At 43.4% G+C, this 25,945-nt stretch overlaps 1 protein-coding gene across 3 annotated transcripts in view; it reads right to left on the bottom strand.

Annotated features, from left to right (window-relative positions):
- Positions 1-25,945, bottom strand: part of otulinb (OTU deubiquitinase with linear linkage specificity b) — a 140,948-nt gene that overhangs the window by 76,159 nt on the left and 38,844 nt on the right. For all 3 annotated transcript variants that reach the window (XM_039754880.1, XM_039754883.1, XM_039754881.1), the window contains 2 exons: positions 13,401-13,583; positions 10,183-10,479 (listed from right to left, as the gene is read on the bottom strand). In XM_039754880.1, the coding sequence (XP_039610814.1) occupies positions 10,183-10,479; positions 13,401-13,583 (480 nt within the window). The remainder of the gene's footprint in view (positions 1-10,182; positions 10,480-13,400; positions 13,584-25,945) is intronic.

Below are 25,945 nucleotides of genomic sequence, written 5' to 3' on the forward strand. Positions count from 1 at the left end.
AATTTTGGTGAGCTTGTGCAAATTGTAGCCTCTTTTTCCTATTTTTAGTGGAAATGAGTGGTACCCGGTGGGGTCTTCTGCTGTTGTAGCCCATCCGCCTCAAGGTTGTGCGTGTTGTGGCTTCACAAATGCTTTTCTGCATACCTCAGTTGTAACGAGTGGTTATTTCAGTCAAAGTTGCTCTTCTATCAGCTTGAATCAGTCGGCCCATTCTCCTCTGACCTCTAGCATCAACAAGGCATTTTCGCCCACAGGACTGCCGCATACTGGATGTTTTTCCCTTTTCACACCATTCTTTGTAAACCCTAGAAATGGTTGTGCGTGAAAATCCCAGTAACTGAGCAGATTGTGAAATACTTAGACCGGCCCGTCTGGCACCAACAACCATGCCACGTTCAAAATTGCTTAAATCACCTTTCTTTCCCATTCTGACATTCAGTTTGGAGTTCAGGAGATTGTCTTGACCAGGACCACACCCCTAAATGCATTGAAGCAACTGCCATGTGATTGGTTGATTAGATAATTAGATTAATGAGAAATTGAACAGGTGTTCCTAATAATCCTTTAGGTGAGTATATATATATTATATATATATATACATACATACATACAGTGGAACCTTGGTATACGTCTGCTTTGGAATAAGTCCAACTTGGTATACGTCCTGTTTGGACACGAAAAATTTTGCTTGGTATACGACCTTTGTTTGGAATACGACTCATGTGCTAACCTTGTTTACCTCTCTCGAGACAAAGCCACAACTGCCCACAAGCGTTAGTGCGCCAGTTGCTAGCATTCAGTGAACAACCCTCGCTATAACTATCTGTGAACTTTCACATCTGTGATATAGCGGGTCCACAGCTCCTGTCAAAGTCCAGCTTTAAAATAAATAATCACCGCACTCGCAGCATGGTGAGGGGGCGTGGCGGTTATGTGGCTTAAGGTTGTCAGGGCGATTAGCGATGTGGGCGTTTCTCACCAAAGTGCACTTGTGAGGGACCGTCCGCATTCATGATTGTTCCTGAGGCTGCTTATCTTGATAAACAGATGCTCGAGTCAGCTAGAAAGGGAGTAAAAAAAAAAGAAAGGACGGGAGGTTGAGTGAGAGAGAGAGAGAGGGCTGCTTATCTTGATAAACAGAAGCGCGAGTTGGCTTGAAGGGGAGTAAAAAGAAAGAACGGACGGGAGGTTGAGTGAGTGAGTGAGTGAGTGAGAGAGAGAGAGAGAGCGAGCGAAGTAGCTGAAGTAGTCAGAGTTAACGTCAGCTGAAAGTAGGGCGACACCCCTGTTGGGAAGCAGGGGGGCCGCCAGGTAAAAAGGCACCGGGCTTCTTCTTGTTTTTTTTTTATTTTTAAAGAATGCTTCCTGCTCTATTTTAACTTTGTTGTTTTTAAGAAGACTTTTTTCTATTGTTTTTAACCTCCACGTTTCACTTCTGATTTTATGGATTATTTATTAGAACTTTGGAGACTGCACTTTAATTTGAACACCTTGTTTTGGTAATTGTTTTAATAAAAGCACTTTGCACTTTTCACCATCCCCTTGCTTTACCGATGAGGTTAGCAGTGAGGCACATTACCGACGGTGTAGGGTTCAAGGGCTCCCTGGCAGCAGATGGGAGCATACAGAAAACCTGCAGCGTCACAACGTGATTTTGTGTTTTTTTCATGTAAATTTGAATTGATTGTTGAAAAGTATGAAGGTGGCATGCGTATCCGGGACATGACTGTTGCATACCGTTTGCCGAGAACGATGGTATCTACGATAGTGAAAAACAAAGATGTTATTAAAAAGTAAAGTGAGGTAAAATTTTCATTTATTTCATCTAATTGCTTTTGTATTTATGTATTTTAGCATTAAGCAGTGTTCAAATTATTTTATACACCCCATCAATGTATAATATGCCAATAGCAATAGGATTTTTTTTTCATGGGAACGGATTAATCATTTTCCCATTATTTCTTATATATATATGCATACATATATATATACATATATACATATATACATATATATACATACATATACATATATACATATATATATATACACACATATATACATATATATATACACACATATATACATATATATATACACACATATATATATATATATATATATATACACATATATATATATATATATATATACACATATATATATATATATATATATATATATATATACATATATATATACATATATATATATATATATATATACACATATATACATATATACATATATATATACACATATATATATACATATATATATATATATATACATATATACTGCTCAAAAGAATTAAAGGAACACTTTTAATCAGAGTATAGCATAAAGTCAATGAAACATATGGGATAGTAATCTGGTCAGTTAAGTAGCAGAGGGGGTTGTTAATCAGTTTCAGCTGCTGTGGTGTTAATGAAATTAACAACAGATGCACTAGAGGGGCAACAATGAGATGACCCCAAAACAGGAATGGTTTAACAGGTGGAGGCCACTGACATTTTCCCTCCTCATCTTTTCTGACTGTTTCTTCACTAGTTTTGCATTTGGCTACAGTCAGTGTCACTACTGGTAGCATGAGGCGATACCTGGACCCTACAGAGGTTGAACAGGTAGTCCAACTTCTCCAGGATGGCACATCAATACGTGTCATTGCCAGAAGGTTTGCTGTGTCTCCCTGCACAGTCTCAAGGGCATGGAGGAGATTCTAGGAGACAAGCAGTTACTCTAGGAGAGCTGAGAGGGCCATAGAAGGTCCATAACCCATCAGCAGGACCAGTATCTGCTCCTTTGGGCAAGGAGGAACAGGATGAGCACTGCCAGAGCCCTACAAAATGACCTCCAGCAGGCCACTGGTGTGAATGTCTCTGACCAAACAACCAGAAAGACTTCATGAGGGTGACCCAAGGGCCCCATGTCCTCTAATGGGCCCTGAGCTCACTGCCCAGCAGCATGCAGCTCGATTGGCATTCGCCATAGAATACCAGAATTGGCAGATGCACTAACTGGTGCCCTGTGCTTTTTACAGATGAGAGCAGGTTCACACTGAGCATGTGACAGAAGTGAAAGGGTCTGGAGAAGCCATGGAGAACATTATGCTGCCTGTAACATCATTCAGCATGAGCAGTTTGGTGGTAGGTTAATGATTCTCTGGGGAGGCATATCCATGGAGGGTCACACAGACCGCTACAGGCTTGACAAAGGCACCTTGGCTGCCATTAGGTATCAGGATGAAATCCTTGGACCCATTGTCAGACCCTATGCTGGTACAGTGGCTCCTGGTGCACGACAATTCCTGGCCTCATGTGGTGAGAGTATGCAGGCAGTTCCTGGAGGATGAAGGAATTGATACCATTGACTGGCCACCACACTTCCCTGACCTAAATCCAATAGAACACCTCTGGGACATTATGTTTTGGTCCATCCAATGCCACCAGGTTGCACCTCAGACTGTCCAGGAGCTCAGTGATGCCCTGGTCCAGATCTGGGAGGAGATCCCCCACAACACCATCTGTCATCTCATTAGAAGCATGCACCGATGTTGTCAGGCATGTATACAAGAACACAGGGGCCATACAAAGTGCTGCGTACAATTTTGAGTTGCTGCAATTCAATTTTGGCAAAATGGATTAGCCTGCCACATAATTTTTTCACTCTGATTTTTGGGGCGTCTTTGAATTCAGGACTCTGTAGGTTGATCATTTTCATTTCCATCAAGCGATGTGGCATCCTTTCGTTCCTAACACATTACCCAGTCTATATCAGTATAGATATCCAGGAGGATTTCTTTTTCCCATTGAGATCTGATGTGTTTTCAAAGTGTTCCTTTAATTTTTTTGAGCAGTTTATATATACATATATACATATATATATATATATATATATATATATATATATATACACACATATATATATATATGTATATATACACATATATATACACACATATATATATATATATACATATATACACATATATATACTCGGCAAAAAGCGTCCTCTGACTTTCAACTGTTTTACTTTCAGTAAACTTAATGTGTAAATATTTGTATGAACACTAAAAGAGTCAACATCATAAGACATAAACTAAAAATGTTTCACAATGTGTCCCTGAATGAAGGAGGCTCAAAATCAAAAGTACCAGTCAGTATCTGGTGTGGCCACCAGCTGCTTGAAGTACTGCAGTGCATCTCCTCCTCATGGACTGGACCACATTTGTCACTTCTTGCTGTGAGATGTTACCCCACTCTTCCACCAAGGCACCTGCAAGTTCCTGGACATTTCTGGGAGGAATGGCCCTAGCCCTCACCCTGCAATCCAACAGGTCCCAGACGTGCTCAATGGGATTGAGATCCGGGCTCTTCCACTGCGAGGATGATCAGCTGTACTTCCTGTCTCCCTGTAGTGTTGTCTTAGGTGTCTCACAGTGCGGACATGGCAATTTATTGCCCTAGCCACATCAGCAGTCCTCATGCCTCCCTGCAGCATGCCTAATGCACGTTCACGCAGATGAGCAGGGACCCTGGGCATCTTTCTTTGGGTGTTTTTCACAGTCCGTAGACAAGTCTCTTTAGTGTCCTGCGTTTTTAGAACTGTGACCTTAAATGCCTATTTTCTGTAAGCTGTTAAGGTCTTAACGACCATTCCACAGGTGCATGTTAATTGATTATGGTTAATTGAACATGCATGGAAAACATTGTTTAAACCCTTTACAATGAAGATCTGTAAAGTTATTTGGATTTTTAAAACATTATTGTTGAAATACACAGTCCTGGAAAAAGGAACATTTCTTTTTTTGCTGAGTATATATGTATATATGTTCAGGTGCTTTCCATTTCTTCTGATCATCCTTGAAATCACCTTCATTTGAGTCCAGCTGTGTTTGACTATACTGATTGGACTTGATTAGGAAAGCCACACACCTGTCAATATAAGACCTTACAGCTCACAATGCATGTCAGAGCAAATGAGAATCATGAGGTCAAAGGAACTGCATGAAGAGCTCAGAGACAGAATTGTGGCAAGGCACAGATCTGGCCAAGGTTACAAAAATATTTCTGCTCCACTTAAGGTTCCCAAGAGCACGGTGGCCTCCATAATCCTTAAATGGAAGACGTTTGGGACGACCAGAACCCTTCCTAGAGCAAGCTGAGCTGCCGGGGGAGAAGAGCCTTGGTGAGAGAGGTAAAGAAGAACCCAAAGATCACTTTGGCTGAGCTCCAGAGATGCAGTCAGGAGATAGGAGAAAGTTGTAGAAAGTCAACCATCACTGCAGCCCTCCACCAGTCAGGGCTTTATGGCAGAGTGGCCTGTCGAAAGCCTCTCCTCAGTGCAAGACACAGGACAGCCCGCATGGAGTTTGCTAAAAGACACCTGAAGGACTCTGAGATCGTGAGAAATAAGATTCTCTGGTCTGATGAGACCAAGATAGAACTTTTTGGCCTTAATTTTAAGCGGTATGTGTTGAGATAACCAGGCACTGCTCATCACTTGTGCAATACAGTCCCCACAGTGAAGCATGGCGGTGGCAGCATCATGCCGTGGGGGTGTTTTTCAGCTGCAGGGACAGGATGACTGGTTGCAATCGAGGGAAAGATTAATGCGGCCAATTACAGAGATATCCTGGACAAAAACCTTCTCCAGAGTGCTAAGGACCTCAGACTGGGCCGAAGGTTTACCTTCCAACAAGACAATGACCTTAAAAACACTAAAATAACGAAGGAGTGGCTTCACAACAACTCTGTGACTGTTCTTGAATGGCCCAGCCAGAGCCCTGACTTAAACCCAATTGATTATCTCTGGAGAGACCTAAAAATGGCTGTCCACCAACGTTTACCATCCAACCTGACAGAACTGGAGAGGATCTGCAAGGAGGAATGGCAGAGGATCCCCAAATCCAGGTGTGAAAAACTTGTTGCATCTTTCCCAAGAAGACTCATGGCTGTATTAGCTCAAAAGGGTGCTTCTAATAAATACTGAGCAAAGGGTCTGAATACTTAGGACCATGTGATATTTCAGTTTTTCTTTTTTAATAAATCTGCAACAATTTCAAAAATTCTTTTTTCTGTCTGTCAATATGGCGTGCTGTGTGTACATTAATGTGGAAAAAAAATAATTTAAATGATTTTAGCAAATGGCTGCAATATAACAAAGAGTGAAAAATTGAAGGGGGTCTGAATACTTTCCGTACCCACTTTTTAATCAAGAGTATAGTATCAAGTCAGTGAAACTTCTGGGATACTGATCTGGTCAGTTAAGTAGCAGAGGGGGCTGTTAATCAGTTTCAGATACTTTGGTGTTAATGGAATTAACAACAGGTTCACTAGAGGGGCAACAATGAGACCACCCCCAAAACAGGAATGGTTTAACCGGTGGAGGCCACTGACATTTTTCTCTCCTCCTCTTTTCTGACTGTTTTTTCACTAGTTTTGCATTTGGCTACAGTCAGTGTCACTACTGGTAGCATGAGGCAATATCTGGGCCCTACAGAGATTGCACAGCTAGTCCAACTTCTCCAGGATGACATATCAATACATGCCATTGCCAGAAGGTTTGCTGTGTCTCCCAGCACAGTCTCAAGGGCTTGGGGGAGATTCCAGGAGACAGGCAGTTACTCCAGGAGAGCTAGACAGGGCTGTAGAAGGTCCATAACCCATCAGCAGGACTGGCATCTGCTCCTTTGGGCAAGGAGGAACAGGGTGAGCACTGCCAAAACCCTACAAAATGACCTCCAGCAGGCCACTGGTGTGAATGTCTCTGAGAAAACAATCAGAAACAGACTTCATGAGGGTGGCCTGAGGGCCTGGCACCGTGGAGCTCAATTGTCATTTGCCATAGAATACCAGAATTGGCAGGTCCACCACTGGCACCCTGTGCAAGATTTTTTTTCCCATTGAACTCTGATGTGTTGTCAAATTGTTCCTTTAATTTTTTTGAGCAGTTTATATATATATATATATATATATATATATATATATATATATATATATATAAACTGCTCAAAAATTAAAGGAACACTTTGAAAACACATCAGATCTCAATGGGAAAAAGAAATCCTCCTGGATATCTATACTGATATAGACTGGGTAATGTGTTAGGAACGAAAGGATGCCACATCGCTTGATGGAAATGAATATGATCAACCTACAGAGCCCTGAATTCAAAGACGCCCCAAAATCAGAGTGAAAAAATTATGTGGCAGGCTAGTCCATTTTGCCAAAATTTAATTGCAGCAACTCAAAATTGTATGCAGCACTTTGTATGGTCCCTGTGTTCTTGTATACATGCCTGACAACATCGGTGCATGCTTCTAATGAGATGACAGATGGTGTTGTGGGGGATCTCCTCCCAGATCTGGACCAGGGCATCACTGAGCTCCTGAACAGTCTGAGGTGCAACCTGGTGGCATTGGATGGACAAAACATAATGTCCCAGAGGTGTTCTATTGGATTTAGGTCAGGAAAGTGTGGTGGCCAGTCAATGGTATCAATTCCTTCATCCTCCAGGAACTGCCTGCATACTCTTACCACATGAGGCCAGGAATTGTCGTGCACCAGGAGCCACTGTACCAGCATAGGGTCTGACAATGGGTCCAAGGATTTCACCCTGATACCTAATGGCAGCCAAGGTGCTTTTGTCAAGCCTGTAGCGGTCTGTGTGACCCTCCATGGATATGCCTCCCCAGAGAATCATTAACCTACCACCAAACTGCTCATGCAGAATGATGTTAAGGGCAGCATAATGTTCTCCATGGCTTCTCCAGACCCTTTCACGTCTGTCACGTGCTCAGGGGGAACCTGCTCTCATCTGTAAAAAGCACAGGGCACCAGTGGTGCATCTGCCAATTCTGGTATTCTATGGCGAATGCCAATCGAGCTGCATGCTGCTGGGCAGTGAGCTCAGGGCCCATTAGAGGACATGAGGCCCTTGGGTCACCCTCATGAAGTCTTTCTGGTTGTTTGGTCAGAGACATTCACACAAGTGGCCTGCTGGAGGTCATTTTGTAGGGCTCTGGCAGTGCTCATCCTGTTCCTCCTTGCCCAAAGGAGCAGATACTGGTCCTGTTGATGGGTTATGGACCTTCTTTGGCCCTCTCCAGCTCTCCTAGAGTAACTGCTTGTCTCCTAGAATCTCCTCCATGCCCTTGAGACTGTGCAGGGAGACACAGCAAACCTTCGGGCAATGACACGTATTGATGTGCCATCCTGAGAAGTTGGACTACCTGTGCAACCTCTGTAGGGTCCAGGTATCGCCTCATGCTACCAGTAGTGACACTGACTGTAGCCAAATGCAAAACTAGTGAAGAAACAGTCAGAAAAGATGAGGAGGGAAAAATGTCAGTGGCCTCCACCTGTTAAACCATTCCTGTTTTGGGGTCATCTCATTGTTGCCCTCTAGTGCATCTGTTGTTAATTTCATTAACACCACAGCAGCTGAAACTGATTAACAACCCCCTCTGCTACTTAACTGACCAGATCAATATCCCATAAGTTTCATTGACTTTATGCTATACTTTGATTAAAAAGTGTTCCTTTAATTCTTTTGAGCAGTATATATATATATATATATATATATATATATATATATATATATATATATATATATATATATATATATATATATACTGTATATTGCATTGTTTTACTGTCAAATAATGCAAAGAGTACGGGACACATGTTTCACCCTTTACGTTGTGCCACGGCGTGTGGGTTCGTTTTTTTGACAATATGTACATCGGGGTAATTACATTCATGGCATTCATAGTCTGAATCACAATCTGATTGTATGGGTAGTTACCTACCAGGTAACGCTTGTGTCGGCACACATCCGCCACGGTGCCCTCTTCAGCAGCGAGAAGCAGATCATAGAATGTTGCAACGTTTTACTGTCAAATAATGCAAAGAGTACGCGACACGTGTTTCGCCCTAATTCTGGGCTCATTACGCGTACACTCTCACTGCACCCCCTCTCGGGAATTGAACCTCGGATGTCAGCATCAGAGGCAAAGCGACGGCGTGTGGTTTGTTTATTTGACAGCATGTAGATCGGGGTAATTACATTCATGGCATTCATAGTCTGAATCACAATCTGATTGTATGGGTGCATGTGGGATGACCAGTGTGTTAGAAGAAAAGAGATCTCAGACTGGCCGCCCTGTATGTCAATCAAGTGGCAAATGTCATAGAGAGGATATATAAAAATTGTTTTTGAATGTAACGCGATCTACCTGATCAGATACTGATACACTTGTTCTAAACAACGCCAGCGCTTGCCGTTGCTCTGAAACACCGCCATTTGAGCTTTTACTGATGCATCCAGTTTCTTATCATCATTCTGTGATGGCAAGTTTCTTGGCACAGATAATGCAGATGCAACAGACAGACGCATTGCAATTTCAAGTTGCTGTTCAAAGCTGTTGTCTGACAGACGTCAATGAAGTCTGCCCCATCCCGGCATTCCTGAGCTGCAGAGTGCAGACTCCTCCCAGTCCACTATACTCAGTCTCGGTCGGAGCCGGGAGAATGACGACTGCTGCTGGTTGACTGAATTAATTTGCAACACACTACACCATGGGCCAAAAAACCATGCCACTTAATTATTTTCAACTATAACTCTGTTTTTTCTTGATCGATTTTTACACTTCTACACGTTATATATGCGAGCTTGGCCATTCCCGGTTTCCTGGGAATTACAGCAGTTTCATTCCCAGTAATGCGGGAATGAAAAATGTCCGGGAATCCCGGGCCCCCGATTAGCCTGGGAATGTATCCCCTACTCAGTACAATTACATTTCAATTTGCCTGCAAGAAGTGTTTGAAGTGGAACCAAATTACTAGCAGTACTCTGTTTAGTCAGCACCTTGTTCCTCTTCCCAGTTTGTTACTACTTTTACACAATGGGGAGTGGAGCTCCACTTGGAGGTCTGAGAGCATGTATATATAATATCAAAGGAAGGGAGGAGGGGGCCTTTGAAGCTTAGAGCACTGCTGGTACTGGTCCAATTCAAGCATTGCCCACAAGATCAAACAAACATCACTACGACATCACAAAATTCTGTAATACAAGTTAATAACAGAGTATCCACTGAACTACATCAAAAACATTACAATATCATAGGAAGTTCTACTTATTAATCAGTAGAGGCAAATAAAAATAATGCTGTGTTCATACCTAGCTGTATCAGGTTCATTTGCAACATCAGTATGTTCTTTTGCAGTGTTATGATCCAAAAAAGTATCAGATTGATGACCATAGGTTTCAGCTGCGGATTCGTTCAGTGTCTCCATTACTCCACTAAGAGCATTATAATTATGGCTTTGTGAATTACTGCCATTTGATACTTCACACCCAGCATTTTCTTTTGTAAAATCCTCTCCAATGTCATCTAAATCTTCAACTTCATTAATTTCCGTACATTCTTGACACAGTATATGGTCTGTCTGGTGAAGGATACTTATTCCTTTGGAACTGAAAAAAATATAATTCAAATTTAGAGTAATGCAAATTGAATTTGATATTAAGTTACAATTCATACCTATAAAGGCATATTTTTTATCATTATTTTAAACATTATAGATTTTATGTGCTTTGTTAAAACAACAACTAGTCCAAAAAAACAGTTAAAATCAAGAGTTAATTAAGGCTTATAGCCAATGTCAAGGGTGGTCTAGATCTGATTATGCAATTTTCATTACGCTATAAAACTTAATAAATTTAATACATAGAAAATCACCCGAAAAATCCTGGACCATCAAGAAGGGTGCGAACTGACGACATGAAGAATCATCTTCACGCCAAACTGGAATCGTCCCAGCATAAAATCTGTATAATTAGATCTGGACCACCATGTATTGCGCATCAACTATTGGACTAATGTAACAGAATGCTTTTTCCAACATTCTGAATCTGCTCACAGACAGAATGTAGTAATAGGCAAACTGTTCAACTGTATGTAACATTGAAAATGAATATGTTTAAAATGTATTTTGCAAATCATTCAACTTTCATTCTAATATAAAACATTAATATTAACAACTAATACTGAAGCAGGTCACATCTGATTAATTGTAATGTGTGTCCCTTATGGGCACACAGCCAATCTGTGGGAGCTAGAATTCTGGATGGGTTGTAGGAGATCAAATACTTATTTTTCTCAATGAAATGCAAATCAATTAATAACGTTTATGTGATAGATAGATAGATAGATAGATAGATAGATAGATAGATAGATAGATAGATAGATAGATAGATAGATAGATAGATAGATAGATAGATAGATAGATAGATAGATAGATACTTTATTAATCCCAAGGGGAAATTCACATACTCCAGCAGCAGCATACTGATAAAGAACAATATTAAATTAAAAAGTAACAATGAAGGTATAACAGACAGACAATAATTTTGTATAATATTAACGTTTACCCCCGGTGGAATTGAAGAGTCGCATACTGTGGGGCAGGAACGATCTCCTCAGTCTGTCAGTGCAGCAGGATAGTAACAGCAGTCTGTCGCTAAAGCTGCTCCTCTGTCTGGAGATGATCTTGTTCAGTGGATGCAGTGGATTTTCCATTATTAACAGGAGCTTGCTCAGTGCCCGTCGCTCTGCCATGGATTTCAAACTGTCCAGCTCCGTGTCTACAATAGAGCCTGCCTTCCTCACCAGTTTGTCCAGTTGTGAGGCATCCCTCTTCTTTATGCTACCTCCCCAGCACACCACCACGTAGAAGAGGGCGCTTGCCACAACTGTGTGATAGAACATCTGCAGCATCTTACTGCAGATGTTGAAAGACGGCAGCCTTCTAAGGAAGTATAGTCGGCTCTGTCCTTTCTTACAGAGCATCAGTATTGGCAGTCCAGTCCAATTTACCATCCAGCTGCACTCCCAGGTATTTATAGGTCTGCACCCTCTGCACACAGTCACCTCTGATGATCACGGGGTCCATGAGGGGCCTGGGCCTCCTAAAATCCACCACCAGCTCCTTGGTTTTGCTGGTGTTCAGTTGTAGGTGGTTTGAGTTGCACCATTTAACAAAGGCTTTGATTAGTTTCCTATACTCCTCCTCCTGCCCACTCCTGATGCAGCCCACGATAGCAGTGTCATCTGCAAACTTTTGCACATGGCAGGACTCCTAGTTGTATTGGAAGTCCGATATATATATAGGCAGAAAAGGACCGGAGAAAGTACAGTCCCCTTAGCCACTCCTGTGTTGCTGACCACAATGTGAGACCTGCAGTTCCCGAGACGCACATACGGGGTCTGTCTTTAAGATAGTTCACCATCCATGCTACCAGATATGAATCTACTCCCATCTCTGTCAGCTTGTCCCAAAGGAGTAGAGGTTGGATGGTGTTGAAGGTGCTAGAGAAGTCCAGAAACATAATTCTTACAGCACCACTGCCTCTGTCCAAGTGGGAGATGGATCGGTGTATATAGATGATGGCATCCTCCGCTCCCACCTTCTCCTGGTATGCAAACTGCAGAGGGCCAAGGGCGTGGCGGACCCCTGGCCTCGGGTGGTGAAGCAGCAGTCTCTCCATGGTCTTCATCACATGTGATGTCAGAGCAACAGGCCGGAAGTCGTTCAGCTCACTAAGACGTAATACCTTTGGGACTGGGGTGATGCAAGATGTTTTCCAAAGCTTCGGGGCTCTCCCCTGTTCCAGGCTCAGGTTGAAGATGCGCTGTAGAGGACTCCCCAGCTCCAACGCAATTTTTGGTTTATATTCAGTCTCTCTCCATTAAAAAAATATATATATATATATATATATATATATATACACACACTAAGGGACTTAGCCCCTACTCGTTGCACTCGCCAAACCCCCTTGCCTGTGCTACGCGCCAGCCACTTCACATCTCTGTTGCTCACGTTGTGAAGTGGGGGGCTGAATGCACCCCAAGGAGATGTGGTCGCTGCTCAGAATCCCCCTCTTAAACGGTGATACAATGAGGTTTTTTTTTACCTCCTCTTTGCCCAATCAGTTGCTGGCTTGCTGCTGCTGCCATGCCGCATGATCTGCATCTTGTGCGGCGCTTTGAACATTAAAAGCTTGTGCAACAGCTGTCTTTGTCATCTACTTTTATCTTTTATTTCCGGCCCCAACATGGTTAAATCTTTTGTTCCAAAGTCTCGTCTTGCAGGACATGAGTTCTTGATATTTTAGTTTATAATTTAAAAATGGAATACAAATCTGAAAATCTAACAACATCATATTAAAGTTTGAATAATTCTGAAAAGAATGATACCAAACATATACATGTAGGTTTCAAAATAAGCCCAATTTAAAGCATGACAAAAAAGTATAAAATCATTGCACTTTTAGGCTTAGGATATTATTTATAGACACATATATACACACACACACATACATACATACATACATACCTGTCATTTGCAGTATGATGACTGGTTTGGTTGTATTGCTGCTCACCTACTGTTTCTTCTACTTTGTTGTCTGGGTTTGGATCACTGGCTATACCAGTTATGTTTACAACACTCTGCTGTACTCCACAAGTAAAACCACCATGTTTTATTTCTTTTGTTGATGATGCAGCCTCCAGTCCATCTCTTTAAAGGAAAAAAATGAATACATTTCCAGATAAATGAGTACATTCATGTTACACTCGTTATCACACTACCACACAAATTGCTGTAGAAAGAAGGGTGCATCCAAGAAAGGTAATGTAGTAAATCTTCCGCAGATAACATTAGACAACAAAGGTGATCTTGATATGCCATTCGTATTAAAACGTTAACAGTTTCCCGTTAGAATAGCTTTTGGCAAAGCCAAACATCCCAAAAAGTCTTTTAATTTAATAGAAAGAACTAAATTCATGGGCAGTTATACGTTGCGTTGTCACGATGAAAGTCTAAACACAGAATCAAAATTCAATGCGATATTCACAAAATTTTTATTAAAAAAGTTTTTATTGAATTTTTACAGTAAAAATGGAAGTTTTAAAAGTATTTGCATGTTAATTTCAAAGCCAAACATAACTAGATTGTATTACACAATGAATAACTCTAACGCAACATGAAACAATTTACTTTCAAATTATTACATTAGAACATAAGAACAATCTAGAAGAGAACAGGCCATTCAGCCCAACAAAGCTCGCCAGTCCTATCCACTTGTTTCCTCCAAGAAAACATCAAGTCGAGTTTTGAAAGTCCCTAACGTCTTAATGTCTACCACACTACTTGGTAGCTTATTCCAAGTGTCTATCATTCTTTGTGTAAAGAAAAACTTCCTAATGTTTGTGTGAAATTTACCCTTAACAAGTTTCCAACTGTGTCACCGTGTTCTTGATGAACTCATTTTAAAATACAAGTCTCGATCCACTGTACTAATTCCCTTCATAATTTTAAACACTTCAATCATGTCACCTCTTAATCTTCTTTTGCTTAAACTGTAAAGGCTCAGCTCTTTTAATCTTTCCTCATAATTCAACCCCTGTAGACCTGGAATCAGCCTAGTCGCTCTTCTCTGGACCTTTTCTAGTGCTCCTATGTCCTTTATGTAGCCTGGAGACCAAAACTGTGCACACTACTCAAGATGAGGCCTCACCAGTGCATTATAAAGGTTGAGCATAACCTCCTTGGACTTGTACTTCACAGATCGTGCTATATAACCTAACATTCTGTTAGCCTTCTTAATGGCTTCTGAACACTGTTGGGAAGTTGATAGCTTAGAGTCCACTATGACACCTAAATCCTTCTCATAAGGTGTACTCTCGATTTTCCGACCGCCCATTGTGTATTCAAACCTAATATTTTTACTTCCTATGTGTAATACTTTACATTTACTGACATTAAACTTCATCTGCCACAAATCTGCCCAAGCCTGTATGCTATTCAAGTCCTTCTGTAATGATATAACAGATTCCAAATTATCTGCTAATCCACCTATCTTGGTATCATCCGCAAACTTAACCAGCTTGTTACTTACAGTGGTGTGAAAAACTATTTGCCCCCTTCCTGATTTCTTATTCTTTTGCATGTTTGTCACACAAAATGTTTCTGATCATCAAACACATTTAACCATTAGTCAAATATAACACAAGTAAACACAAAATGCAGTTTTTAAATGATGGTTTTATTATTTAGGAGAAAAAATCCAAACCTACATGGCCCTGTGTGAAAAAGTAATTGCCCCCTTGTTAAAAAATATCCTAACTGTGGTATATCACACCTGAGTTCAATTTCCATAGCCACCCCCAGGCCTGATTACTGCCACACCTGTTTCAATCAAGAAATCACTTAAATAGGAGCTGCCTGACACAGAGAAGTAGACCAAAACCACCTCAAAAGCTAGACATCATGCCAAGATCCAAAGAAATTCAGGAACAAATGAGAACAGAAGTAACTGAGATCTATCAGTCTGGTAAAGGTTATAAAGCCATTTCTAAATCTTTGGGACTCCAGCGAACCACAGTGAGAGCCATTATCCACAAATGGCAAAAACATGGAACAGTGGTGAACCTTCCCAAGAGTGGCGGCGACCAAAATTACCCCAAGAGCAGAGAGCGACTCATCCGAGAGGTCACAAAAGACCCCCGTACAACGTCTAAATAACTGCAGGCCTCACTTGCCTCAATTAAGGTCAGTGTTCATGACTCCACCATAAGAAAGAGACTGGGCAAAAACGTCCTGCATGGCAGATTTCCAAGACGCAAACCACTGTTAAGCAAAAAGAACATTAGGTCTCGTCTCAATTTTGCTAAGACACATCTCAAGGATTGCCAAGACTTTTGGGAAAATACCTTGTGGACTGATGAGACAAAAGTTGAACTTTTTGGAAGGCAAATGTCTCGTTACATCTGGCGTAAAAGGAACACAGCATTACAGAAAAAGAACATCATACCAACAGTAAAATATGGTGGTGGTAGTGTGATGGTCTGGGGTTGTTTTGCTGCTTCAGGACCTGGAAGGCTTACTGTGATGGATGGAACCATGAATTCTACTGTCTACCAAAAAATCCTGAAGGAGAATGTCCAGCCATCTGTTCGTCAACTCAAGCTGAAGCGATCTTGGGTGCTGCAACAGGACAATGACCCAAAACACACCAGAAAATCCACCTTTGAATGGCTGAAGAAAAACAAAATGAAGACTTTGGAGTCTGCGGTGGGTTGGCACCCTGCCCAGGATTGGTTCCTGCCTTGTGCCCTGTGTTGGCTAGGATTGGCTCCAGCAGACCCCCGTGACCCTGTATTCGGATTCAGCGGGTTAGAAAATGGATGGATGGAGACTTTGGAGTGGCCTAGTCAAAGTCCTGACCTGAATCCAATTGAGATGCTATGGCATGAAGGCGGTTCATGCTAGAAAACCCTCAAATAAAGCTGAATTACAACAATTCTGCAAAGATGAGTGGGCCAAAATTCCTCCAGAGAGCTGTAAAAGACTCATTGCAAGTTATCGCAAACGCTTGATTGTAGTTATTGCTGCTAAGGGTGGCCCAACCAGTTATTAGGTTCAGGGGGCAATTACTTTTTCACACAGGGCCATGTAGGTTTGGATTTTTTTTTTCTCCCTCCATCCATCCATCCATCCTCTTCCACTTATCCGAGGTCGGGTCACGGGGGCAGCAGCTTAAGCAGAGAGGCTCAGACTTCCCTCTCCCCGGCCACTTCTTCCAGCTCTTCCGGAGAATCCCAAAGGCGTTCCCAGGCCAGCCGGGAGACATAGTCCCTCCAGCGTGTCCTGGGTCTTCCCGGGCCTCCTCCCGTTGGACGTGCCCGAACACCTCACCAGGGAGGCGCCCAGGAGGCATCCTGATCAGATGCCCGAGCCACCTCATCTGACTCCTCTCGATGCGGAAGAGCAGCGGCTCTACTCTGAGCCCCTCCCGGATGACTGAGCTTCTCACCCTATCTTTAAGGGAAAGCCCAGACACCCTGCGGAGGAAACTCATTTCAGCCGCTTGTATTCGCGATCTCGCTCTTTTTGGTCACTACCCATAGCTCATGACCATAGGTGAGGGTAGGAGCGTAGATCGACTGGTAAATTGAGAGCTTTGCCTTACGGCTCAGCTCCTTTTCACCACGACAGACCGATGCAGAGCCTGCATCACTGCGGATGCCGCACCGATCCGCCTGTCGATCTCACGCCCATTCTTCCCTCACTCGTGAACAAGACCCCGAGATACTTGAACTCCTCCACTTGGGGCAGGATCTCTCCCCCAACCCTGAGAGGGCACTCCACCCTTTTCCGGCTGAGGACCATGCTCTTGGATTTGGAGATGCTGATTCGCATCCCAGCCGCTTCACACTCAGCTGCGAACCGATCCAGAGAGAGCTGAAGATCACGGCCTGATGAAGCAAACAGGACAACATCATCTGCAAAAGCAGTGACCCAATCCTGAGTCCACCAAACCGACCCCTTCAACACCCTGGCTGCGCCTAGAAATTCTGTCCATAAAAGTTATGAACAGAATCGGTGACAAAGGGCAGCCCTGGCGGAGTCCAACTCTCACTGGAAACGGGCTCGACTTACTGCGGCAATGCGGACCAAGCTCTGACACGGTTGTACAGAGACCGAACAGCTCTTATCAGGGGTCCGTACCCCATACTCCCGAGCACCCCCACAGGATTCCCGAGGGACACGGTCGAATGCCTTTCCAAGTCCACAAAACACATGTAGACCGGTCGGGCAAACTCCCATGCACCCTCCAGGACTCTGCTAAGGGTGAAGAGCTGGTCCACTGTTCCGCGACCAGGACGAAAACCACACTGTTCCTCCTGAATCCGAGGTTCGACTATCCGACGGACCCTCCTCTCCAGAACCCCGAATAGACTTTTCCAGGGAGGCTGAGGAGTGTGATCCCTCTATAGTTGGAACACACCCTCCGTCCCCTTTTAAAGAGGGGACCACCACCCCGGTCTGCCAATCCAGAGGCACTGTCCCGATGTCCATGCGATGTTGCAGAGACGTGTCAACCAAGACAGTCCTACAACATCCAGAGCCTTAAGGAACTCCGGGCGTATCTCATCCACCCCCGGGCCCTGCCACCAAGGAGTTTTTTGACCACCTCGGTGACTTCAGTCCCAGAGATGGGAGAGCCCACCTCAGAGTCCCCAGACTCTGCTTCCTCATTGGAAGGCATGTTAGTGGGATTGAGGAGGTCTTGAAGTACTCCTCCCACCGACCATAACGCCCGAAGTCGAGGTCAGCAGCGCACCATCCCCACCATATACGGTGTTGACACTGCACTGCTTCCCTCCTGAGACGCCGGACGGTGGACCAGAATCTCTCGAAGCCGTCCAAAGTCGCTCTCCATGGCCTCCAAACTCCTCCCATGCCCGAAGTTTTGCCTCAGCAACAACGAAGCGCGCTCCGCTTGGCCTGCCGGTACCTATCAACTGCCTCCAGAGACCAACAGGACAAAAAAAGTCCTATAGGACCCATGTCCACCAACGGGTTCGGGGATTGCCGCCACGACAGGCACCGACCACCTTGCAGCCACAGCTCCGTCAGCCGCCTCAACAATAGAGGCACGGAACATGGCCCATTCGACTCAATGTCCCCACCTCCCTCGGGACGTGGTTGAAGTTCTGCCGAGGTGGGAGTTGAAGCTACTTCTGACAGGGGACTCTGCCAGCCGTTCCCAGCAGACCCTCACAACACGCTTGGGCCTACCAGGTCTGACCGGCATCTTCCCCCACCATCGAAGCCAACTCACCACCAGGTGGTGATCAGTTGACAGCTCCGCCCCTCTCTTCACCCGAGTGTCCAAGACATATGGCGCAAGTCCGGCGACACGACCACAAAGTCGATCATCGACCTGAGGCCTAGGGTGTCCTGGTGCCGAGTGCACATATGAACACCCTTATGCTTGAACATGGTGTTCGTTATGGACAATCCGTGACAAGCACAGAAGTCCAATAACAAAACACCGCCGGGTTCAGATCGGGGCCATTCCTCCCAATCACGCCCTTCCAGGTCTCACTGTCATTGCCCACGTGAGCATTGAAGTCTCCCAGCAAAACGAGGGAATCCCCAGAAGGTATGCCCTCTAGCACCCCTCCAGAGACTCCAAAAAGGGTGGATACTCCAAACTGCTATTCGGCGCATATGCACAAACAACAGTCAGGACCCTTCCCCCCACCCGAAGGCGGAGGGAGGCCACCCTCTAGTCCACGGGTAAACCCCAATGCACAGGCTCCAGTGGGGGCAATAAGTATGCCCACACCTGCTCGGCGCCTCACCGGGGCAACTCCAGAGTGGTAGAGAGTCCAGCCCCTCTCAAGGAGATTGGTTCCAGAGTCCAAGCTGTGCGCCGAGGTGAGTCCGACTATATCTAGCCGAACCTCTCGACCTCGCACTAGCTCAGGCTCCTTCCCTTCAGAGAGGTGACATTCCACGTCCCAAGAGCCAGTTTCTGTAGCCGAGGATCAGACCGCCAAGGTCCCGCCTCGCCACCACCCAACTCACACTGCACCCAACCTCCTTGGCCCCTCCCATAGGTGGTGAGCCCATGGGGAGGAGGACCCACGTTACCTCTTCGGCTGTGCCCGCCGAGCCCCATGGGTGCAGGCCCGCCACCAGGCGCCGCCATCGAGCCCCACCTCCAGGCCTGGCTCCAGAGGGGGGCCCGGTGACCCGCGTCCGGGCAAGGGAAAACGTCGTCCAAGGTTTTTATTCTTCATCAGAGGTTTGTTGAACCGCTCTTTGTCTCATCCCTCACCTAGGACCAGTTTGCCTTGGTGGTTCTACCAGGGGCATAAAGCCCTGGACAACATAGCTCCTAGGATCATTGGGACACGCAAACCCCTCCACCACGATAAGGTGACGGTTCAAGGAGGAGCTTTTTTTTCTCCCTAAATAATAAAAACCATCATTTAAAAACTGCATTTTGTGTTTACTTGTGTTATATTTGACTAATGGTTAAATGTGTTTGATGATCAGAAACATTTTGTGTGACAAACATGCAAAAGAATAAGAAATCAGGAAGGGGCAAATAGTTTTCACACCACTGTATATTCCTATCCAAATCATTAATATATATTAAAAATAGCAACGGCCCTAGCACTGACCCCTGTGGAACACCACTCTTAACATCGCCAGTTCTGATGAGGTTCCTCGCACCATCACCCTCTGCTTCCTGTGTCTGAGCCAATTCTGCACCCATCTAAAAACATCACCCTGAACTCCCACTTCTTTTAACTTGATGCCCAACCTCTCATGTGGCACCTTATCAAATGCTTTCTGAAAGTCCAGATAAATAATATCATAAGCTCCACTTTGATCGTATCCTTTTGTTGCCTCCTCATAGAATTCCAACATGTTAGTAAAACACGACCTCCCTCTTCTGAACCCATGCTGACTGTTCAGAATAACTCCTGTCCTTGTCATGTGTTGCTCAATCTTATCCTTAATAATTCCTTCCATTAATTTTCCTGTGATGCTTGTTAAGCTTACTGGCCTATAGTTGCTTGGATCTGCCCTGTCACCCTTTTTATATAATGGGATGATATTTGCCATTTTCCAGTCCTTTGGAATCTCTCCAGTGCACAGTGACTTCCTAAAAATATGTGTCAAGGGTTTATATATGTACTCACTAGCCTCCTTAAGAACACGAGGATAAATATTATCTGGGCCTGGTGATTTGTTTGATTTCATCTTATTTAATCTGAGCAGCACTTCTCCCTCTACAATTTCCAAATCCCTCAGTACCTCCTTAGTAGTTGTGTTTACCTCTGGCAGGTTATCCACTTGCTCACTTGTAAACACCTCAGAAAAATGTAAGTTTAGGGCATCTGCTATTTCATTGTCTGTATCTTTTAATTCCCTTTACTATTCCTGATGAACTTGACCTCCTCCTTAACTGTTCTTTTACTACTAAAATACTGAAAGAATCTCTTGGGGTCTTCTTTCGCCTTATCTGCTATATTCCTCTCCAACTGTCTTTTAGCCTCTCTGATATCCTTCTTAATGGTTGCCCTCATGTTCTCATACGCTACGGTTCTCTTTGCAGTCATTAGTCTTATATGCCTTATACAGCAGTTTTTTCCTTTGCAACTTCTTTTTAAATCTTTATTAATCCATCGTGGAGTTTTTTTTAGTTTCCTATTAATTCCAAATTTAGGTATGTATCTGTACTGCATTACATGTAAAACATTTTAAACCTGTTCCACTGCTCCTCGACTGTCTCCACATTTAAAAGCTTATCCCAGTCTATCCTACTTAGACTTTGTCGCATCTGCTCAAAATTAGCCCTACTAAAGTTCAACTTAACAATTTTAGTCTTTGCATCTGTACTCTTACAAAATACTGAGAATTGTATTACATTATGGTCACTTGACCCTAGTGGTTCAATCACCTTTGCACCCTCAATTCTATCCTGATTATTACAGAATACTAAATCCAGACAAGCTTCACCCTGTGTTGGTGCTTTACTTCTAAAAACTCCTGCTCTTGTGTTCCTCCATCTGTAAGGTTATCCCAGTTAATATTTGGATAATTAAAGTCCCCATGACTATAATATCCCCTGTAAACTTGCCTTTTGATATTACTAAAAGATGTGTGTTGAAATTACTGTCTGAATTGGGTGGTCTATAACACACTCCTAAAATGAGACCTTTTCCCTAATATTTTCCAGGCGAAGCCACATGTCCTCACTAAGATGGGGCTCATCATCCAACTGAAGATGACTTACATTTAATTCCTGTTTGGCATAAACAGCAACCCCACCTCCTTTTCTGTTCTGTCTATCCTTCCTAAAAAATGTGTATCCCTCTATGTTACACTCATCCCCGTCTTTGTTATTTAGCCAGGTTTCCGTTATTGCTATAATATCATAATTATGCTCTGCTACATACAACTCCAACTCACTTACCTTATTTTTGATACTTCTAGCATTAAGGCAAGCTATTTTTAATGTGTTAATCCTTCTATCTTTACGTGTTTGCTTAAAATTTACATTACTATGCATTTTTATTTCTACACCATTGTTTGTTCTTCCATGTATAGATCTAAATCTGGCCTGTCCTAAACTCCCTGACCCCCCCATTTCCTAGTTTAAACAATCCTCGACCAGCCTACACATACGCCTCCCCAATACATTGGTGCCCCTCGGTTCAGATGTAACCGTCACGCGAACAGGTCCCATCTGTTCCAAAAGGAGTCCCAATGCCCCATAAACCTATACCCTTCTACCCTGCACCAAGATTTGAGCCACGCGTTAAGCCTTCTAATCTCCTCAATCTTACCTGGACTGGCCTGGCACAGGCAGAACTTCGGAGAAGACTACCTTGTCAGTTCTGCTCCTCAGCTTGGTACCTAACTCTTTGAATTTGGATCGCAGAACTGACAGACTAACCTCATGTATGTCATTTGTTCCAACGTGGACAATGACAACTGGATCCACCCCGCTCTGGCCAAGAGCCTATCCACCCTTCCAGGGAGGTCTCCCACCTGTGCTCCCGGAAGACAACACACCGTACGAGACTCTCTCTCTCTGGAGCACACCTGCGCTTCAATCCCCTAATGATTGAGTCCCCAACTATCACTACCTCTCTTTTTGGGAACTGGTTTTGAGGTGGCCCGTTGGGGCTCCTCAACCCTGCCTACCACCTCAGAATTATCAGAGTCACCGTCCAGCTCCGCCAGGACATGATAACGGTTAGACACTTCTAATTCTGGGGTTGATGCCCCCGGACAGTGTGCACCCTTTACCTTACGCCTTGTGACCGTGACCCACCTATTCCTACCTGTCTGGTCTGGAATCTCCTTCCGCGCCACCTTAGGGGTGCACACTATCTCTCTAAAGGACACCTGGGCCAAGTCCGCCAATTCTCTATTACAACGCAGGTCAGCCAACTCCTCCTCCAGTTCAGCGACCCTGAGCTCGAGGTGCTGGATCAGCTGGCATCTCTTGCAGATGTAGCCCTCATAGACAACTGGCTCTTCCAAACCATCATCTAAAAGTCCAACATCCAACAGGACTTGCATTGCACTGGCCTCATTATTAAAATTTGATTTGGGATTACTAAGCTGCCTTAACTATATTTTTTTTTTCTTAAAATTAAATTTCTTCTTCTTTCAGCTGCTCCTTAACTTAAATGGTAACACTAAGATCTGCTACAGATATTTTACACCTTTTCCCCTTAAGCTCCTGTACTGTTCTCCCTCTCAGCTGCCTGCTATTTGCCTTTCTATGAGGTTAACTTTACTTTTCTCTGTCTCTTCTCCTAACTTTGCGCTCTTCTTACTTATAAGCTCTTCACTCGCACTGTTTGTATTCCCCCGTATTAATGAACCAATACGCTGTCGCCCACTTAACTGTTCTGCCTCTGGACCGCTAAGGACTGTTTAATCTAAAATAAACAAATAAATAAAACTTTACTACCTTATTTGCTCCTACTGCTCCTTGTGCCTGATCGGCGTCTTAACGCAGGCCGCTTACCTGCGCACTACTGAGTTTCCACCTTTTACTGCTTTGAAGTCAGCCGCCTTTTTTTTATCCTTTAAACTAAGGAATTGCAGTTACGACGATGCGGTTATTTATTTACAAATGTCGATATCAGTTACTGCTGCTTTCTACCCTGCCGCCTCAATGCTAATTCAAATACAGATAACAAGAAAAAGAACAAGTACAAATAACTTTTCCAAGCGCACTTCCAAACACCCAGCTACTTTTGCTCTTGTGCGGGAAAAAAGCAAAAAACCCTTCTAAAGGGAAAAAGCTTTAAAAATTCCCACACGGTTCCTTAGAGGCAACCAAAACCCAAGTTTTAAGAGAAAAATGTATTTTTAATTTAAATCTCACACCACAGAACAAACCAACAACTCTCAACAGACTCTAGCGTTTGCAAAGCACACGTGACTCTCAGCTCTCCAATCCAATCCACATTTTACTATTTTTTAATATGGTTAATTACATGCTGTAATGTAAAATAGTTTTATTATGCATATGTAACAATTCCCTTGGGGAGAAAAAAAGAAAAATCTGTTTAAATTGTATATCCGCATCCCCATACGCAAGTGGCAGAACCGCAAAGAGGCAAGCGCATAGCGCAGGACTGAAGATTGGCAAGTGAAGCGAGCAAGGGGCAAAGCCCCCTAGTGTGTGTGTATATTATATATCTATATTAATATATAATATATATATATACATTATATATATAATATATATTTTATAAAGAGAGAAGTAGTGTATTAAAGAAGTTATGAAAAAGGAAACATTTTAAAAATAACGTGACATGATTGTCAATGTAATTGTTTTGTAACGGTTATGAGTGTTGTTGTCATCAAGGATTTGATTATCATTATTTATTTCAATCAGGTTCGTATTTGGAGGATGTGTTGTGTTCAAGTTATATTCCATGTTTGTCAACCATTGTAAAGATAACAGGTTTCATTCATCGAAGTGTTCACTACCCAAATCGGTACTCGTGAATCTAAGATGTTTAACAGGCATTCCCAGTATTAAGTTGTGGATTAGCCTGCGAATATTTAGCAGCAGCGTGTCTATGAGCTTAATTTAAACTTAAGCTCTACACCTTGTTTTCCTATTGATATGTCTACAAAGGTTTGTTCAGATTCAGACGGTTGTTCCTTTCTTACTGCATCAATAAACAGGTAGTCTTTCTCTTTATCTGAGACATCACACACTGCATGCACGGGTTTACCTTTCCCAGTCCTACAAAGTTTAGCGAAGTGGTTCAATTTACCATTTTTTACACTGTCTTCCTTTAGCTGTACATTGACTTTTTCCACCGTGTGCTTTGTTTCCGCAGTACCTTCACTTATGAATATGCTTGTATGCGTCACACGCTTCATATTCTTTTGCTGCCTTCTCAATTATGTAATGCGTTTTTTGCTCAGCGCTCTTTGGAGCACTTGTTTTTTGTGTGCGGACTGCGTTCACAGTCAGTTCACGTAGGCCACTCTGAGTACATGCATCGAAGGTTCTCAGCTGTACCCTGCGTCTTCTCATTAAATTTGTATCTTGCGAATATCTTGTGCGATCTTGCGATGTCCACGGCTTTATTTAATGTTAGCTCAGACCTGGCACTTAAAAGTTTCTCTCGCACTTTTGCCGAGTTTGTGCCAAACACTATTCTATCCCTGACCATCTCATCTTCGTTTGCATAAGCACAGTCCTTCACCAGCAATTTTAACTCCGTTACAAAGTGATCAAAAGTCTCGTTTATACCTTGCGTCTTCTCACTAAACTTGTATCTCGTGAAAATCGTATTTGTCTTAGGCATGGCAAACGCCTCGTAGCAGCAGCGTGTCTATTGGATTGCTGGTGACGGATGGCCTTATATGGGCAGGCACTCAATTACGTGGGAGGCCAATTGAGCATGCATTTCACTTGTTGAAGACTAAACTTCGGACAGAAAGGCCCACAAACAAACAGCAACTGAAAGCCGCTGCAGTAAAGGCCTGGCAGAGAATTAAAAAGGAGGAAACCCAGCATCTGGTGATGTCCATGAGTTCAAGACTTCAGGCTGTCATTGCCAGCAAAGGGTTTTCAACCAAGAATTAGATATTAACATTTTATTTCCAGTTATTTAATTTGTCCAATTACTTTTGAGCCCCTGAAACGAAGGGATTGTGTTAAAAAAATGCTTTAGTTGCCTCACATTTTTATGCAATGATTGTGTTCAACCTATTGAATTAAAACTGAAAGTCTGCACTTCAAATGCATCCGAGTTGTTTCATTTAAAATTCATTTTGGTAATGTACAGAACCAAAATTAGAAAAAAGTTGTCTCTGTCCAAATATTTATGGACATGTGTATATATATATGTATGTATGTATAACAGAATCGGTGACAAAGGGCAGCCCTGGCGGAGTCCAACTCTCACTGGAAACGGGCTCGACTTACTGCCGGCAATGCGGACCAAGCTCTGACACCGGTTGTACAGGGACCGAACAGCCCTTATCAGGGGGTCCGGTACCCCATACTCCCGGAGCACCCCCCA

This window comes from Polypterus senegalus, chromosome 5 (assembly GCF_016835505.1).
Source record: "Polypterus senegalus isolate Bchr_013 chromosome 5, ASM1683550v1, whole genome shotgun sequence".
Classification (NCBI taxonomy): Eukaryota; Metazoa; Chordata; class Cladistia; order Polypteriformes; family Polypteridae; genus Polypterus; species Polypterus senegalus.